The sequence below is a fragment of the Capricornis sumatraensis genome, chromosome 7, assembly GCF_032405125.1.
Source record: "Capricornis sumatraensis isolate serow.1 chromosome 7, serow.2, whole genome shotgun sequence".
NCBI classification, from domain to species: Eukaryota; Metazoa; Chordata; class Mammalia; order Artiodactyla; family Bovidae; genus Capricornis; species Capricornis sumatraensis.
In genome coordinates, this window is record NC_091075.1 from 101,810,793 (window position 1) to 101,829,785 (window position 18,993).

Consider the following 18,993-nt stretch of genomic DNA (forward strand, 5'->3'; position numbering starts at 1 on the left):
GACAGAATTCTCCTGTGAAGCACCTGGGCTTTGGTTTTTGGGAGATTTTTTATCACAGTTTCGATTTCAGTGCTTGTAACTGGATTGTTCATAATTTCTGTTTCTTCCTGGTTCAGTCTTGGAAGATTGAAGTTTTCTAAGAATCTGTCCACTGCTTTCAGGTTGTCCATTTAGTTGGCATATGGGCGCTCATAGTAGTCTCTTATAATCCTTTGTATTTCTGCATTACCTGCTGTAACCTCTTCTTTTTCACTCCTAATTTTGTAGGTTTGATTCTTCTCTCTTGTTTTTTTTCTTGATGAGTCTGGCTAAAAATTTGTCTATTTTGTTTATCTTCTCAAAGAACCAGCTTTTAGTTTTATTCATCTCTACTATTGTTTGTTTCATTTATTTCTGCTCTGATCTTATGATTTCTTTCCTTCTGCTAACTTCGGGGTTTTTTGTTGTTGTTCTTTTTCCAGTTGTTTTAGGTGTGAAGTTAGGTTATCTATTTGATGTTTTTCTTGATTCTTGAGGTAGGATTGTATTGCGGTAGACTTCTCTCTTACAACTGTTTTTGCTGCATTGGAAAAGACTCTGATTCTGGGAGGGATTGAGGGCAGGAGGAAAAGGGGATGACAGAGGATGAGATGGCTGGATGGCATCACTGACTCGATGGATGCGAGTCTGAGTGAACTCCAGGAGTTGGTGATGGACAGGGAGGCCTGGCGTGCTGCGATTCATGGGGTCACAAAGAGTCGGACACGACTGAGCGACTGAACTGAACTGATAGGTTTTGAGTTGATATGTTTTCATTGTCATTTATTTCTAGGAATTTTTTTATTTCCCTTTTGATTTCTTCAGTAACCTGTTCATTATTTAGAAACATATTGTTTAATTTCCATGTGTTTGTATTTTTACAGTTTTTTTTTTCCTTATAATTGATATCTAGTCTCATAGCAGTGTGGTCAGAAAAGAGGCTTGATACTATTTCAGTTTTCTTAAATTTACTGAGGTTTGATTTGTGACCTAAGATGTGGTCTGTCCTGGAGAATGTTCCATATGCACTTGAGAAGAAAGTGCATTCTTCTGTGTTTGGGTGGAATGCCCTGAAGATATCAGTGAGAGTCACCTGATCTAGTGTGTCGTTTTAAGGCTTGTATTTTCTTTCTGATTTTCTGTTTTGATGATCTGTCCATTGGTGTAAGTGGGGTGTTAGAATCTCCTACTGCTGCTGTGTTACTGTCAGTCATCTTCCTCTTGGATCCATCCCTTCATCATGTAGTGTCCTTCCATGTCTCTTGTAATAGTCTTTTATTTTGAGGTTGATTCTGTCTGATACGAGGATTGCTACTCCAGCTTGCTTTGATTTCCATTTGCATGGAATATCTTTTTCCAGCATCTCACTTTCAGTCTATATGTGTCTTTAGGTCTGAAGTAGGTTTCTTGTAGACAGCATGTATGTGGGTTTTTGTATCCATTCAGCCAGTCTGTGTCTTTTGGTTGGAACATTTAATCCATTTACATTTAAAGTAATTATTGATATATATGTTCCTATGGCCATCTTCTTGATTGGGGTTTATTTTACGTAGATCTTTTTCTTCTCTTGTATTTCCTGACTAAGTCCCATTAACATCTGTTGTAAAGCTGATTTGTTGGTACTGAATACTCTTAACTTTTGCTTGTCTGTAAAGCTTTTGATTTCTCCATCAATTTTGAATGAGATCCTTGCTGGGTAGCTCTGGCTGCTTGGTCCTCTCTAGGATTAGGGTAGTTTGAATGAGATCCTTGCTGGGTAGCTCTGGCTGTTTGGTCCTCTCTAGGATTAGGGTAGTTTGAATGAGGTCCTTGCTGGGTAGCTCTGGGTGCTTGGTACTCTCTAGGATTAGGATTAGGATAGTTTGAATGAGATCCTTGCTGGGTCTCTGGCTGTTTGGTGCTCTCTAGGATTAGGGTAGTTTGAATGAAATCCTTGCTGGGTAGCTCTGGCTGTTTGGTCCTCTCTAGGATTAGGGTAGTTTGAATGAGGTCCTTGCTGGGTAGCTCTGGCTGCTTAGTCCTCTCTAGGATTAGGGTAGTTTGAATGGGATCCTTGCTGGGTAGCTCTGGCTGCTTGGTCCTCTCTAGGATTAGGGTAGTTTGAATGAGGTCCTTGCCGGGTAGCTCTGGGTGCTTGGTACTCTCTAGGATTAGCAAGCTCTGGTAGTCTGGGGTCTTGGGGTCAGCACTCTGGCTCCATAGGCTCAGGACCTGATCTCTGGCTGAAAATGGAGGTACCACAGGTGGTTTGTTATTGCATTAAATGGAATTAAAACAAATACACAAAAACGAGAAACAGAAGGCATACCCAAGACAAATGGCAATTACAAAATCAGGCAAATAATAAGTAAAATAATGGAATTTACACACATACATATACACTCATAAGCAAAACCAAAACAGTCCAAAAAAAAAAAAAAAGTGCAATAGATTGACCCAGTGAACAAAGGAAATCAAAAGTGATATCCACCAGTTAAGAACATAAGTAACTAAAGCACAAACTGGAAAACAAAACTAAAGCGAGATGTTAACCTGGGAATTTTTAAAGCAATGTAAACAAAGCTAACAGATATGGTGAGAAAAGGAGAAGAAAGAACTAATAGAAATGCAAAGTTTAATCGAGGTAGCTAAAGATTTATATGTATTAAAGATTAACTGAAACAGGAAAAGAATAGTAGGAAAAAAGAGAAAGGAATAAATGTAGAAAAAATAATAAATTTTAAAAATTAAAATTAAAAAAGAGAAAGAAAAAAAGGAAAACTCCACAGAACTATAAAAGGCCAATACAGAGGCCGAAGTATGTAACAAAAATAAAAAATGTGCTTTAAAAAATTCTCAAAAGCTTAAATAGATTGAATAGTGCTAATTAAATTGATAGCTACAACAATAGAGGGAAAAAAAGGAAAAGAAAAAAAATCTAGAAGCAACTACAGAACAAGTCAAAATATAAAGATAATAAATGTTCAGATGTTTTTCTTGAGTCTCTGCCATCAGTGTCTGTTCCCTCGATGGGAGTCCCAGTTCACCTCACCTCCCTAGGATGTCCTCCAATACTGCTGGTCTCTGGACCTGCTTCCGGCAGCTCATACTCTAATCCGGTTCTACTCCTGTGTGTTCTTGCCTCTGATGTCCACAGGTGTCAGAACTAGTGCGTTTTCTTTTGTCAGAATTCTCATTGTCCTTTCATGTATTCCATAGCCCCAGAGTCAGCCTAGTTGATCATGTGGATTTAGTCTGCAGCTTGTACAGCTGGTGGGAAGGCTTTGGGTCCTCTTCTTAGTCACCCTGCCCCTGGGTTTCAGTTGTGATGTTATATCCACCTCTGCATGTGGCTTGTCCACAGGGGTTTGCTCCTAAGGCTGCCCTGGAGGACTTGGGTCTGCCCTAGTGAGGGCCAGGTAGGGGGTGGCCGCAGCTGCTTGGGTCATGGGGCCCTGGCAACACCAGGGTACTCAGGGGAGCCGGAGGTTAGGGCAGCAGGAAATATTGTGCTCTAGAAGGATATGGCAACCCACTCCAGTATTCCAGCCTGAGAACCTCCCCGGACAGAGAAGTCTGGCAGGCCGCAGTCCACAGGGTCACAAGGAGTTGGCTATAACCGAAGTGACCCCGTGTGCACAGACGCAGGACTCTTTCTGGTCTCTGGCAGCTCTGTCCCCGTGGGGATCATGCACGGAGGTGGCATGGTTGCTTGGATCACGGGGACCCTGGCAGTACCGGCTATGCAGGAGCACCGGCGGCTATCGTCACAGGAGATGTGGTGCTATTAGGGGAGTTGGACATGACTGAAGTGACTTAGCAGCAGCAGGGCTTTTTCTAGCCTGTGGCAGCTATGCCCCCAGTGAGGGCATAGCTGAGCAGGAAGGTGGTGCAGCTGTTTTGGTCGTGGGAACCCTGGTGGTGCCAAGTGTGCAGGGACACGGACTGCCTCAGCCGCAGGAGCTATGGCCCTCAGTTCAGTCTCAGTCGTGTCCAACTCTTTGCGACCCCTTGGACGGCAGCATGCCAGGCCTCCCTGTCCATTGCCAACTCCCGGAGTTTACTCAAACTCATGTCCATTGAGTCAGTGATGCCATCCAACCGTCTTATCCTCTGTTCTCCCCTTCTCCTTTGGCCTTCAATCTTTCCCATTATCAGAGTCCTTTCCAATGAGTTAGCTCTTCACATCAGGTGGCCAGAGTATTGGAGTTTCAGCTTTAGCATTAGTCCTTCCAGTGAATATTCAGGATTGATTTTCTGTGGGATGGACTAGTTGGATCTCCTTGCAGTCCAAGGGACTCTCAGAGTCTTTTTCTAGCCCCTGGTGGCTGGCGATCGGAAGGCCTCTTTGGCTAATGCTTCTCCATTGCTCTGCCCATTCAGGCACTTAGAGGGCTCCTCTGCCTGGGGTCCTCTGTTGCTCAGTGTGTCAGGCACATAAAGGGTCCCTGCTGACTGGGGTCCTACTCTGGTGTTCTGTGCATAAGGCACTAAAAGGGCTCCCCTGGTTGGGGCCTTCTCTGTTGTTTGGGCATCGGGTATTTGATGGGCCAGCCTCTCTGTCGTTCAGCTGCCAGTGCAGGCTTGTGGAGAAAGAGGCTACGGTGATGGCCCCACCCCTACGCATGACTCGGGAGTATCCGCTTGCCTTCATGGCTGCCTGATTTTCCTCCGCAGGCATTTCCCGCCGCAGTCTCCTCCCTCACGTCCCCTTGGGCCAACTCCCCACAGTCAACAGCAGACCTCTCCCTGGGATTGCTCCACGATCCCTACGCTTCAGCTCCCAGGTGCTGTGCCTTCTGGGAAACACACGTCCTTGTCTGGGGTACCTATGGCTGCGACAAGGATTGTCTGTGTGATTCTCATTCCATTTGGGCTGCCACAGATCAGCTGCTTCACTCTCAGCCTCAGTTGTTTCTCCTCTGGTTGTGGGGATCAGACCCCTGCTTCAGTTCCCCCACTTGCTGAGCGCAGGTCCAGTCCTATTAACTCTCCTTTTTGCCCCCCACTTCCTTCGTCGTACCGAGTTTTGCGTGGTCCTATAATTTCTTTCCCGGTGGTCAGTTACTCCTGTCTGCTCTCAGCTGGGGTTCTGAAAACACTTCTGTGTCTGAAGGTGTATTCCTGATGTATCCATGGAGAGAGATGTACTCCACGTCCACCTACTCCTCTGCCATCTTGTTCAAAGTCCACATAAAATCTTTAAAGTGAAATTCCTTGGGCAAGATTTATGTTCACTTTTAAGACTCTAATATATAATGCCAAAGAGAGCACTAGCCATTGATACTGGAAGGAGCTTGAAAAGTCTTCAGTCCCTTGGCAGGTGTCCCAGTCTGATTCTTGACCTTTGCGTGGATCTGCGGAAAGGAATATTCATTAGCCAGCGAAGTGGCTGGCTTTCTCCTTTAGTGAAGAGCTTCTTCAGCAATGAATCTAACTTAGTAGTTCTTTCCAGGGGCGATGCCTTGGGTTTTGTACCATCCCCCACAGCCTGTGAACCTTTGGCAGTGTCTGGCTTCCCAGATGGCTCAGTGATAAAGAATCCACCTACCTATACAGGAGCTGCAGGAGACGAGGGTTTGAACTCTGGGTCAGGAAGATCCCCAGGAGGAGGACAGAGGAGTCTAGAGGGCTACCGTCCATGGGGTCACAAAGAGTCGGACACAACTGAGCATACATGCACAGAGACGTTTTAGGCGTCAACAGTGAGAGAGGGCGCTGGTAGCACCATCCTGCAGGCCACGGAACAGCTCTTCACAGCAGAGAATGGTGTGGCCCAGACGTTACTAGTGAACGTTCAGAGACCATGAAGATACCCAGGCATAGTCCTGCTGTGCTCTTGTACTCTGTCATACCATCTTCCTTCTCCCTGGGAGCCTGCACACTTCCTGTCCACTTCCTCCTAAGGCTGGTACATAGATGGGGTTTCTCCAAAACCCTACTCTTTACTAGACGCCCCATCAAGTTCTTGTTTGTTCTCGAAGAGTGCCTCTGTGCTCTGATTGTTGGCTTAGATGAACTCCCTTGTCAGCCTCGGTTTTTGACAACTCATGATGCTTGTACCACAAGGAAAAAAAAAATTGTTGTTTTCTTACTTTTGAAATAAAAACGCCTAAAGAGTTGTAGTAACAGTAAGACATTGTGCATCACATAGCTGATTTGAGCAGTAAGCGTGTCGTCGCTTTAGATAATTGCTGTTAAGGACACTGCTTGTTGTGCAGATGCTTCAGTCACGTACAGTGCTTTGCGACCCCATGGACTGTAGCCCTCTAGGCTCCTCCGTCCATGGGATTTTCTAGGCAAAGAACGCTGCTTAATTAAATACTTCTTAGAAATTGCATTTCTAGCTCACAGAGGTCCTGGAGACAGGAGACTTGAATGAAACTCTCCTATATTGGTTCTCAGTTCCTTGATCTAAAACAATCTGTGAGGTGATGACTTGGACTCAAAATTAAGGCTTCCTCTAAGGTGATCATGGTGGCATGGTAAAGGAAGTCAAGGATTTTGAGTTTGGAACTAGACTTTCCTCTGGATTTTAGTAACAATGGTACACACATTTTGCATATCTGAGCTCTGTTTGGCAGAGAAGGCAATGGCACCCCACTCCAGTACTCTTGCCTGGAAAATCCCATGAGAGGAGCCTGATAGGCTACAGTCCATGGGGTCGCTTAGAGTCAGACACGACTGAGCGACTTCACTTTCACTTTTCAATTTGATGCATTGGAGAAGGAAATGGCAAACCACTCCAGTGTTCTTGCCTGGAGAATCCCAGAGATGGGGGAACCTGGTGGGCTGCCATCCTTGGGGTCACCCAGAGTCTGACACGACTGAAGTGACTTAGCAGCAGCAGAAGCTCTGTTTGGGGTTAAGGGCTTCTCCCTTGAGAGGTAACTTTTGGATACCTTATCAGTAGCTATATATTATGTTTAAATCTGTACTTTTATGTCCTTCACTTTGTATCAGGTTTTCTTGGGAGGTTTGGGGAGTCATTTAAATTACAATAAGGCAAGTAAGTCTTTGATCTTGTTGGGGAATTTTTCTGGGAGGAGTAACATTGGTATAATAAAAGAGAGTAGGTCTCTGTTTAAATCTCTGGTTCTCTGATGTTCAAGGCCAGCCCTTTAGTATTAGAGGTGCACATGGACCTCGAAGTTCCCACCAAGGGCTGATTTCTGACACTTGGATAGTGTCCTTTGTCTGAAAAATGTTCTCAGTGATTCTGAGTCTGAGAATCAGTTATGAAGGAAGGCTAAGTACCTTTCACAGATTCATGCAAACAAGACAGGGTTATTACCCACAGACTGGCTTGTGGTCCTTTATTTACCTCTGACTAGCTCTGTGACCTAGCTCAGTTTCCTAATCCATTCATTCATCCTTAAAGAGTTTGTTCTATAAAGCCAAATGCAACCTTTCAGCTGTAGCTTTTCAGCACAGCCCCAAAGCTTTCAGTCTCATGCAAAATGTATGAGTCTACATGTGGAGTTAAGCAGGAGAGGGAAATAAAGTTGGGTAAGTACAATTTGACACACTTGTGGAAAACCTTGAAAACAATTTAAAAGAGCTTGGATTTAATGTTCGCATTTTAGGTCTTGTGTGCAGAAAGGATGTGATCAAAAGGATTTTTGAGAGAAGAGTAGATCTGGGTATTCAGACTATATAGGAGAGTGACTGAAGACAGGGAATGCAATTAGTGTTTGAGAAATGAATGGAATCAGCTAATATTTCTGTTATGGAGTGGAGAATACTTAGAATAGGGTGTGCCTATGTGTTATCATATGTTGGGTCAAAATGTCTGTGATATTATTTAAGTGTTAGAATTTCAATTAATAGAAACCAGAATTATTGAGTAGAATGCAAAATGAAGTAGAATGAATAAACTCAGAGGGCAGGCGTTTTAGATTCAGAAAGCATGTCTTTCTATGTTGTTGTGATTGTTGTTCACTCACTCAGTCATGCCCGACTCTTTGGAGCCCCATGGACTGCAGCATACAGGCTTCCCTGTCCTTCACTGTCTCCCAGAGTTTACCCAAGTCCATTGAGTCAGCGATGCTATCCAACTATCTCATCCCTTATTGCCTTCTTCTCCCCCTGCCCTCAGTCTTTCCCAGCATTGGGGTCTTTTCCAATGAGTTGGCTCTTTGCATCAAGTATTAAAAGTTCAGCTTTTAGCATCAGTCCTTCCAATGAATATTCCTTCTATAGGTGTTATTAGAACAGTTTGGGGTGTTTCATACAGCATCTGCTGACATTTTTCATGACAGCCACAGAAAGAGTGCAGCCATTTGTAAGGTACACTAGGGGTATGTGCGACGCCCCTGTGTGGGGGGAGATGGGTTTCCCAGGCCCTTACTGACAGCAGAGAGTTAAGCAGGTCAAGTCACACTCAGCTACCAGGGACCAGCCAGGTTCTTTTGCTCAGGGGAGCTCTGCTCTAAGAAGCAGCAAAGGCCCAAAGAGAAGAGAGTACCGCTGAAGGCTCTGTGCTTCAGGAAAACAGGCTGAAAGAAGTTGAGCTGAAAGAAGTGACCTTCTGGTGGACCTTGTCCTCAATGCCTGGCCTCTCCACACCTTCCTTATTTTCCTGAAATTGCTGGTCTCTCCAGTTTCAGTTCTGCATTGCCCTTTCTTGACTTTTTCTCATTGGAAGACCGTGCTCTCTGTTATACCCTACCTTAACATCATTACCGTTTATATCAGCCACCCCGAAGGATGGACATCCTTTGAGTGGGCTATCACCTGGCCCCTCCTTCACTTCTGAATGACCTGAGGTGGTATGTGTAGACATCCTTGTTGGCCACCTCACTTCCCAGCCTCGGAGGATCCATCCTCATTCATGTGGAACATGAGCTGGTTTTTTCTTTTGGCAAACATAATTTTCACCTTTCCTTTAGCTCTCAGTGACTGAGCAATTGCTCTTGGTTTGCTTGGTTGCTAAATGTTGTTATTGTACAAGGCAAAGTAGGTGCATGGGGATTCCTAAAGTGTAGTTAAGGGGAATCTGTTAAATCTGGCAATTTAGTAGTGAAACTACACGCAAATATTTTAAGAATACAGCGATGCTAACTTTACAAACATTTCGTTTGTAGATGGAAAAACTGGTGGATTCGTGGAATTCTTACTCTGACAATGATTTCGTTGTTTTTCCTAATCATCTATATGGGATCCTTTATGCTGATGCTTCTGGTAAGTGTTTTGTGTTTGCCCAAGTGTCTCTCGCTTCCTTTTACAGCATTAATATTGAACTAATTTGAGTATGTCATGAAAAAGAAGGTGATTCAAGACTTGGTAACTGCAAATTTAGTTCCTTTAGACATTTTCTGGTTTATGAAATGGCCTTGACTGATCTTTTCCACTTGCAAATTGGCTATTCAGTGTGTTCTTTAAGCAGAGACCAAGTACATATAACAGATACACAACTTTATGTCAGAAACTGTGCCAAGCTTTCAGTAGGAAGAAATACACACACGTCTTCAACATATGTGACTATCAGCTAGATCCCTGACTTCAAGAGACTCAGTCTGATGGCAGAGACATGTAGGTAGCCATATGAATAAAGAGTATAGTAAATGAGTTAAATAAACTCTGTGATCTTATTGGGAATACACAGTAAAAAACAAAAACAAAAAAACAAAATTGTGCCAGGCTTTTCCGGGGAATTGTGCCAGGCTTTTCCGGGGAATTGTGCAGTGGGGCTGAGAACAGCGTACCTGTGTCTGCCCTCGTGGAGCTTACTGTCTACGTGCTAAAGAATTGATCAGCTATATCATCACAGGCTGCAGTAAGCATCTGGACAAAAGAATAGGAAGGTAAGAGAGCAGAGGGGGTGCTGGTAGGCTTCCTGGACTTTATCCAGTTCTCAGCATCAGCACAGTGATTGAAGGCTGAGTAGGAGTCACGGGGTGAAGCAGAGATCTTGGGGGAAGGATCGTCACAGCCAGGGTTTCCCTGTGTATAAAAACCTTGATTACCAAAGAAGCATGAAGCATTTGAAGTCCAAAGTGGTAGAAGTAAGAAGGAGAAACAGATTCTGTTCAACAAATTCATCGCTTCCCGGGTGCTGAGCATGGTTTAGCAGTGAACTGTGAGGGCCTGCTCCAGGGTTATGCATGATGTCCCTTCTTTTTATTATTTGTCTTCATCCATCTCAGTTATCTCCAGCTTCCCCTGCAGGAAGAAACAACCCATGGCAGTATTCTTGCCTGGAAAATTCCACGGACAGAGGAGCCTGGCGGGCTACAGTCCAAGGGGTTACAAAGAGTCAGACATGACTGAGCGAGTAAGCATGCGTGCACACATCTCAGTATGATCTTACCTCCCTGTTTGTTTTCTGGCTGCCTGGACACCCTAAGAAATATGTTTACCTGCCTTCCCCTCTCCTGTTTACTCATATTCACAGCAGTAAAGTTGTAGGAGCAATATGATGATTTTCCTTTTATTTTTGTTAAGAAAATAAAAGAAGTTTTGAAGTGAAATCAGACACAGTTGAAAAAAAAATCCCATCAACTTCTGAAGTGACTTAGAATACCTCTTTAAAGGACCATGAAAGCCCTTTCACTTTTCTTTTCATCCTCTTGTTAACTTTGTACTTTTTTTTGGCATATCCAGGTTTAAAAAAACGCGAAATTACTTTCTCTATTCTGTTAATTTGCTGACATTGCAGCTTTTTCTTACAAAGGAAAGATGGATAATGGACAGGACCAACTTAATATGAGGCTAGAGGGTGCTGAGTGTGAGAGCCAGGTAGGCAGGCGTGAGCATTGTTCAGGTGTGGTGTGAGGGGTGGGCCCCAGCTGCCAGTCCTCTGAGTCTGAACCCTCCCGAGGACTCCCAGCGGTCTCAGGATGACATTTCAGGACTGAGTGGCTGCTGAGCGCTTCCCAGTGCTGTGTGGTGAGTGGTCAAGCTGGGGGAAGGAGAGGTGGGGTGATGGCAGAGAGCTCAATAAGGCTTTGGGGATGAAAGGATCTTTGAGTAGACCTTGAGGACCTGTCGGGCTGGAGTGAGCACTGTGAGCAAATGTTCCAGTGCCTGGGTGTGTCAGGAAAGGGTAGGTGGAACCTTTACCAGGAGCTTGGGGCCTTTGAACATGAAAATGTAATTAGGGATCAAATCCTGGAGGCCCTTGAGATACTCTGTGAAGACGTTCAGAATTTATTTTGTAAAGCAGTGGGGAGCCATTTAAAATTTTAGGGATCATTTGGATTGTTAGTCCTCCTTTGAAGGTCGTTTTGATCAAAGATTATAAACCACAGTATCCTGGAGGCACTGACTCAAGTTGGTTTCGTGGGTTCCCAGTGACAAATGACATTACTCTCCAAGCTGAACTATTTGGTGTGGTAACAAGGGCCAGAATGTGTGGCCAGTTGAGACAATTCTTAACCATTCTTTTATGACAACCTTGAAAAAAACCTTAAAAAAATATCCTTGCATATTTGGATTCTGATTTTTAAAAAGAGAATCATAAGCACATTTAAAGTACTTGGGCTTTTTTGTTTTTCTAGTATGAAAGGAAAATGCCATTGTATTACAGGTTATTTCTTTGGTGAGTTTAACCAGAGAAGAATATTAAAGGTCTAGTTAAAATATGTTTGCACTGTTATTGCTGTTAACTTAGATTCACTGCACATGCATGCACACACATGTACACATGCATATATACATGCTTTGTATTTATGATATTTGTGTTAAGGGAACACGGATAGATACATGCATACACACACACTGTGGGCACTCAATCAATACTATCTGTATTTTAAAGTCTTATTTACCTTTATAACCCTAACTAGGTCCTTTATATTTTGAGAAGTACACATTGTACCTAGCTTGCATTTGTCTTATAATACCAGCATTCAAAAATGACTAATTCAGGAGAGTTTTATTAAAAACTTACACCTAGGAAATGAAAGCTACTATTTTAAGATGGAACTCAAACTCACATTCTTTAAAAAAAGGCTTTTCCTCTTCAACCTTCTATGTATAGTGCTTTAATTGTAGCAGTCACAGCTTGGAACCACACTTTTCAAGTGATGGAGTAACTAAAGCATATATTGTTTAAGAAGGAAATAGAAACGTGACAGATATTAAGAGGTTCCCCATACCCCTTCCTGGAAACTCCCATAATAATTATTTTAATGTACATTATTTAAATAGTGCATTTCCCATTGTGAGAGTTATAAATATTTATTAAAATTACTTTGGAAGGACTTTCCTGGTGGTCCAGTGGTTAAGAATCTGCTTTGTAATGCAGGGGATGTCAGTTTGATTCCTAGTCAGGGAACTAAGATCTCACATGCCATAGACCTAATTAAAAAATATTAATAGTAAAGTTTCTTTATAAAATTACTTTGGAAAAATAAATAATTAAAATCACTCCCAATCCCATCATCAGTGACCAAAACTCAATACTGCCATTTGATATATTTCATCTTTTTTTCTTTTAAAAACCATGATTGTAATTGTATATAATGTGACTAAATGCTGTATCCTTTTTAAACTAAATATTGAATGTTTTGTGTTGCTCCATAGTCCTTGTAACCATTAGCTTTAATAGATTCATCTACTCAGGGGAATGCAGTACATCATAAGTTATTTAAAGCAATCAATGTGTTATTTTTAGACATCCCGGTTATATTCTGGTTTTTCTTTATTGTGAATAGTTTTATCCTGAACATATTAAAATGTAAAGCTTTTTCATATGCAGGGCTATTTTCTTCAAAGAGATTCCCAGAGTGAAACTTTAGTTTGGATAATCCCTAGTAGGTACCATATGCTCAGACTCAGCATATGCAAATCTGAGCTTGTGTCCTGCTGCCAGCCGTTCTGCATACCTGTCTCCCTCTCAAGCCTTCCCTGGTAATTGCCCTGTGTTCTCCTCTCTCCCTTAGCCCCTCTGTTTCCTCAGCCACCAAATCCAGTCAGTTCTACCTCCTTGGCGTAGCTGGTTTCCTGTACTCCGTCTTCTTCTGCCCCTCATCCACAGCCCTCTGGGTGGTAGTATCTTACCCGCCTTGCTGTCTCTTTTCTTGCTGCGTCTCCCATCGGTTCTTTCCACTTGTTAACCCCAGACACCCAGGTCTGATCATGTCCTTTCCTGATCAGCACCGACTCTTGTGCTCAGCCCTTCATGCTGTCTCCTGTGATGCTGTGAGCAGACTCATCTCTCTCTACTTCTCATCGCAGCGTTGTGTTCCCGCATCTCTGGACTGCTTCTAGCTCCGTGCTCCTCCTCTCCTGTGGACATGGCTCCGTATGTCTCCCTCCTTCCCCCAGCTGACCCCTCCCCACCCTCACCACAGGCTTCTGTGTCTGCCTGTGCTTGTATCCATGTGGCTGTTTGCACATGGTACTGCAGTTGTGTGTGTTCCCCCTGAACGACGACTCCTCTCTGAGAACAAAAATCCTATGTTGTTTCCCTGAATCTTCAGTAACTAACAAGAGTGGTGGTGGTGTTTGGTTGCCGAGTTGTGACCTACTCTTTGTGACCCCATGGACTGTAGCCTGCCAGGCTCCTTTGTCCATGGGATTTCCCAGGCAAGAATACTGGAGTGGGTTGCCATTTTCTTCTCTAGGGGATCTTTCCAACCCCTGGACAGAACCCATATCTCCTGGACTGGCAGGTGGTGTTTTTTGCTGCTGAGTCACCAGGGAAGCCCAAAGTAGCAGAGTAGGCACTTATGTACCAATTGTTTTTTAATGCTCTTAGCACATTAATTGGGCCAACAGAGGCCTGTTGGTGCATTGCTACCTGTATTGGTGGCATGGAGTATCAGTTTCTGTGTGGTCACCCAGTTCTTACTCTGTTTTGAATTCTCTGTTTTCCATTTTCCCAGCAGTACCATATTAATTCTGTTGATAAGCTGTAAGTAACAACTATATACATATATGTGTATGATATTAAAAATTCTTTTTTTCTCCTTTCAGTGGAATTCCATATATAGACCTAATGGTTGTTCTTGAACACATGTATTCATAGAAATTGCATGAGTGCACTTGATATTTTAAAAGCCCTTGGTTCTATAAATAGCATAGCTTTGCCATTTTACCAACATTGAGCATTATCCCTGTTCTGTGATTATTTTTGTTAAAAAAAGAAAGACTTGATAATATATGCAAAGGTGATTTGAAGGACAGTATTTAGATTTCCTCTTGTGTTTATAACACATTTATAACTTTTTCTTAAAAGAATTATTTATAGTAGTTTGGCATAATATTTTCTTACCGAGGGGACACAGTTACTTTTTTAAGGATGTCATTGGACACGTAATAGGTATAATGGGGAAAAATAGCCTAAGAGTATCCTGGGCAGTAGGTTTGGGAAAGCTGATTTGTGGTGATCTTAAAAAGAAATCCCAAAGTGTATTCTTTAGCAGAGTTTGGTTAGTTCTTTCTGGAAAGGCCCAGATAGTACTTCAGGCTTTAAGGAGCCACATATGTCTCCATCATATCATCTTTGGGTTTTGTTTGTAACTGTTTAAAGATATAAACTCCATTCTTAGCTCCAGGGCTATACAAAAACAAGCCCTTGGGTAGATTCTCTAGAGGTGGGAAAAGCTAGTCTGCTATACTGACAAAGGTTTGGATCTCTTAGTTTCTGATGATGAGTATTCAGCTTGCCCTTTGCTCTTTGAGTCTTGGAATTGACTTCAGCCAAACACTGGTTATGATGCTATAGTCTCAGAAATTACCTTTATCTAGATTGCTGGATGCAGCAGTTTGAGGGACTGCTGCATAGACCATCAAAAAGGGATTCATGAGTATAAACACATTTACTCAGCATGTGTGGGGCTTCCCTGGTGTTCAGATGGTAAAGAATCTACCTGCAATGCAGGAGACCTGGGTTCAACCCCTGGGTCGGGAAGATCCCTTGGAGAAGGGAATGGCTACCCACTCTAGTATTCTTGCCTGGAAAATTCCATAGACAGAGGAGCCTGGCAGGCTACAGTCCATGGGGTCTCAAAGAGTCAGACATGAGCGACTTTTACTTACTTACTTGGCATGTGTATTGGACCCTGTGCAGACAGAACTGCATAGACTCACTTGACTGGCCATTGGGGCTGCAGATGTCGAAGGCTGCTTATAATATGTCAAGGAAGCACCGCTTGGGTTGATCAGAGATGTGTGTTGCTGGCTGAGGGAGAGTTGGCATGGTGGGAAGAAAGAAAATCTCTTGCCAAACCCCTGAGTGACTCAGTAAGGATATTTTAGCCATTTGTCCTGATAGTATCTTTATCCTTGGCAAGAATACCAACTTGTTAAAAATAAACATATACAAGGAAATTTTCACATAGGATCATTTTCCTAGGATAACTCAAGAAACAAAATCGACAGAAAAAGCCACTCAACTTCAAGAAATGAAGCAGTAATGAGGGATTGATTAAGCCTAGTTAGCTGTGACCCCAGCCAGACTATACCTTTCAAGTTCTAAAGTACAGTGCCGCCTCGTACCCTGGGAAGCATCTCTCAAATGTTATGAATAAAACATTGTTTTGCTTACCTCTTTGGGACATCACTTGATTATAAAGAAGTTGAGTATTGAATTTTTGCTGATGATCTTGAGAATAACTGAAAGTGGGTAGCTGAAGATTTTTAAAATACATGTGACATTACTTATTAAATAATTAAGCATAAATATAGACATTAAGAACTGTTTGTTAATGTTTTCTCTTGGTTTCAGGTTCTAAGCATCCAAGTGAAATGCTTCCATGAAATCATCACCATAGGTTACAGAGTCTATCATTCTTATGACTTACCTTGGTTTAGAACACTGAGTTGGTAAGTGACTTAAAACTGTTTCAGATATGAAAATCTGATTCTTTTCTAAAGTTGGTAAGGAAGCATCCTGACCAGTCAGTATCCACCCAGTTGACCTTATAGATTGAGTATGAAGAAATATAAATGAAAAGAATGCAATTGAATGTTGAAAGAATAAAATCACCTTTAACTTTCCATTTCAACATAACTATTTTCAGATTTCATCTTTCACTCTTTGTACAGAGTGACTGACTTATATTGCATATACACACTATTTTTGTCCTCTTTTTGAAAACTTCAGCACTATATTGGGCACATGTTTATACTCTTTGTAATTACAGTGTTAACAGAAAGTTTCATTTTGTGAAGTGTTAAAAATATGTTAATCTTTTGGTTTATTTCCCCTCAGCTGACATGAGACCATACACAAAACCTGATATTTCTACAAAGACTGGAAGATGAGATATGAAAATAGTTGTGGGTTTTCTTTTTTTTTTTTTTTTTCTTTTTTGAGTGACAAGTTGATTCAGGAGAGGAAAGCCCAAGCTGCATGTCTGTCTCCTCCTCCCCTCCCCACCTCACCCCTGCAGACTGGCCTGTGCTGTGCTTAGTTGCTCAGTCGTGTCTGACTCTTTGCAACCCCTTGGACTGTAGCCCACCAGGCTCCTCTGTCCATGGGGATTCTCCAGGCAAGAATACTGGAGTGGGTTGCCATGCCCTCCTCCAAGGGATCGTCCCATCCCAGTGATTGAAGGCAGGTCTCCAGCATTGCAGGCAGGTTCTTTACCGTCTGAGCACCAGGGCAGGTAAGCAGAGTGGCCTACCCTTCTCCAAAGCCCCCAAAGGCCTGGGGCGGGAGGAGGGAGCAAGGCAGTGAGAGGATGGATGACCTTACCTTTGCTGCTCCTGGCTTGGTCTCCTGAAGGCCCCAAGATCTCTGACATGCAACAAGGAGGGCTGTCAGAGGGAATAGGAAGGCTCTGATGGGGGTCAGTGTATAAGGCACCCTGCTAAACATTTCAGGTCAGTTACCAGCCCCTGAAACATTGCATATAAAATTATTCTATATAGAAAATATTGCATGTAAAATTAGTAAATAAGAATCACCAAAAAATTTTAATATTTAATGTTTTATATATTTTTAAGTTTTTTCAGGTTTCTTAGTTATCAGGACCTTGACCATGAAACATGATAATATGATAGTTCGTAGTTAACAGTCCATGTCTTTGAATATATCAGTAGTTGTTTGATTAGTATCAGTGTCTTTCTATTTATTTATTTATTTTAATTTTTATTTATTTATTTTTTATTTTACTTTACAATACTGTATTGGTTTTGCCATACATTGACATGAATCTGTCTTTTTAAAACAGGCATCACCTTTTGGGTTTACAGTAGTCAAAAACAGTTTCTTGGTTTTATGAACACCTAATTTTTCCTTCTGGAAAGTTTCTTCATGAGTGAGTGGCAATGTGTACAGGGAATGTTAGGTACGTAGATTAAGTATTAGTTATTCAGTCACTCAGTCGTGTCCACCTCTTTGCAACCCATGGACTGCAGCACGCCAGGCTTCTCTGCCCTTCACCATCTCCTGGAGTTTGCTCAGACTCATGTCCATTGAGTCAGTGATGCCATCCAACCATCTCATCCTCTGTCGTCCCCTTTTCCTGTCCTCAATCTTTCCCAGCATCAGGGTCTTTTCCAATGAGTCAACTCTCTGCATCAGGTGGCCAGAGTATTAGAACTTCAGCTTAATCATCAGCCCTTCCAACGGATGTTAAAGTAGTTGGAGAGTAGCTAACCCATGCAGGATTGATTTTAAGTGTAAGGAGGGAAAAGGTAGGTCAAGTGATTGTAGAGGCTTCATGGAGAAGGGGACAGAGGAACTGTTACTAGAAGTGAAGACAGGCTTTGGATGGAGAAGGATGTTTTAGGCTGGGGAAGCAGCACCCATCAGGTTCTAGATGGGGGACAGAGGAGGCACCTGCCACAGGTCGTGAGATCTTCTTGGCTCTCCCGAGGGGGAGGGAATAGTGACCCAAAAGTTGGACTGGGGCAGGACTTCCTGGCGGTCCAGTGGTTAGGACTGTAAACTTCCAGTGCAGAGGACATGAGTTTAATCCCTGTTTGGGGAACTAAGATCCCACATGCAGAGGGGCATGGCCAAAAACAAAAAAGTTGGTTTGATGGCTGGATAGGCCTTGATAGCCTTACAGAGGCGTCACAGACAGTTTCCATATAGGAGAGAGAGACATGGTAATGTGGAAATGTGATGTGCTTCCCTTTGGGAACAGTGGGGTCTGATTCTATTCATGAGGACCAGAGGGAACCGCCACCCCTCTCCTCTTCTACTGCTGCCTAGGACACAGTCTTTCTAAGGCAGAGTATGGGAGGAACCCCGAGGCAGTGTTTCTCAGCATGTTTTCCTGGCTTACACACACACCCATCAGCAAAGTCTTGTGGGTTCAACTTCTGCCTGGGGAAAAGGATAAAGCAGCACTGGGAGAAGGGACAGGCCATTCATAAAGTTTTTTTTTTTTCTTCAAATTTTACATTCTCCATTTTATTTTATTTTTTAAATTTAATATATTTATTTTAATTGGAGGCTAATTACTTTACAATATCATAGTGGTTTTTGCCATACATTGACATGAATCAGCCATGGGTGTACATGTGTTCCCTATTTTAAAGTTTTTCCCCAGAGATTTTTACCTGCAGCTAGCTCCCAACCCTCACCGCTACCTTTTTGAGTCACTTATTCAACTAGAGTCCATCCGGAGCATTGAGAAAAGGGGACAAGACCCAGTGTGGGCAGGATAGAGTGAGAGGTGAGAGGTCAAATTACTTCTTCCCTCTTTTCCCATTGGTCTTCCTTAGGGCAGGCGGGAATTTGGCTTAGGAGCTCTATTATTAAAAGGCATTAGAGGGACTTTGCTGGTGGTTCTGTGGTAGAGGCTTTGCCTTCCAGTGCAGGGGGTACAGGTTCAGTCCTTGGTTGGGGTGCACTAAGATCCCAAACTTTAGCCAAAAACTAAAACATAAAAAAATAAAGCAAAATTGTAACAAATGCAATAAAGACTTTTAAAAAAATGGCCAATATAAAAAAAAATCTTAAAAGAAAGCATTAGGAAGAATGCTAATTCTCCTAAAGCTAGGGAATGCATTTTCATCGTAAACTTGATTCTCTGTGCGTGTGTGTGTCTGAGAGTGTGTTAGAAACCGTGTGTGTGTGTGTGTGTGTGTGTC

The 18,993-nt window shown here is 42.7% G+C and overlaps 1 protein-coding gene across 1 annotated transcript in view; it reads left to right on the top strand.

Annotated features, from left to right (window-relative positions):
• Nucleotides 1-18,993, top strand: part of CDS1 (CDP-diacylglycerol synthase 1) — a 73,370-nt gene that overhangs the window by 20,412 nt on the left and 33,965 nt on the right. The window contains exons 3-4 of the mRNA XM_068975328.1: nucleotides 9,084-9,180; nucleotides 15,671-15,768. Of these exons, the coding sequence (XP_068831429.1) occupies nucleotides 9,084-9,180; nucleotides 15,671-15,768 (195 nt within the window). The remainder of the gene's footprint in view (nucleotides 1-9,083; nucleotides 9,181-15,670; nucleotides 15,769-18,993) is intronic.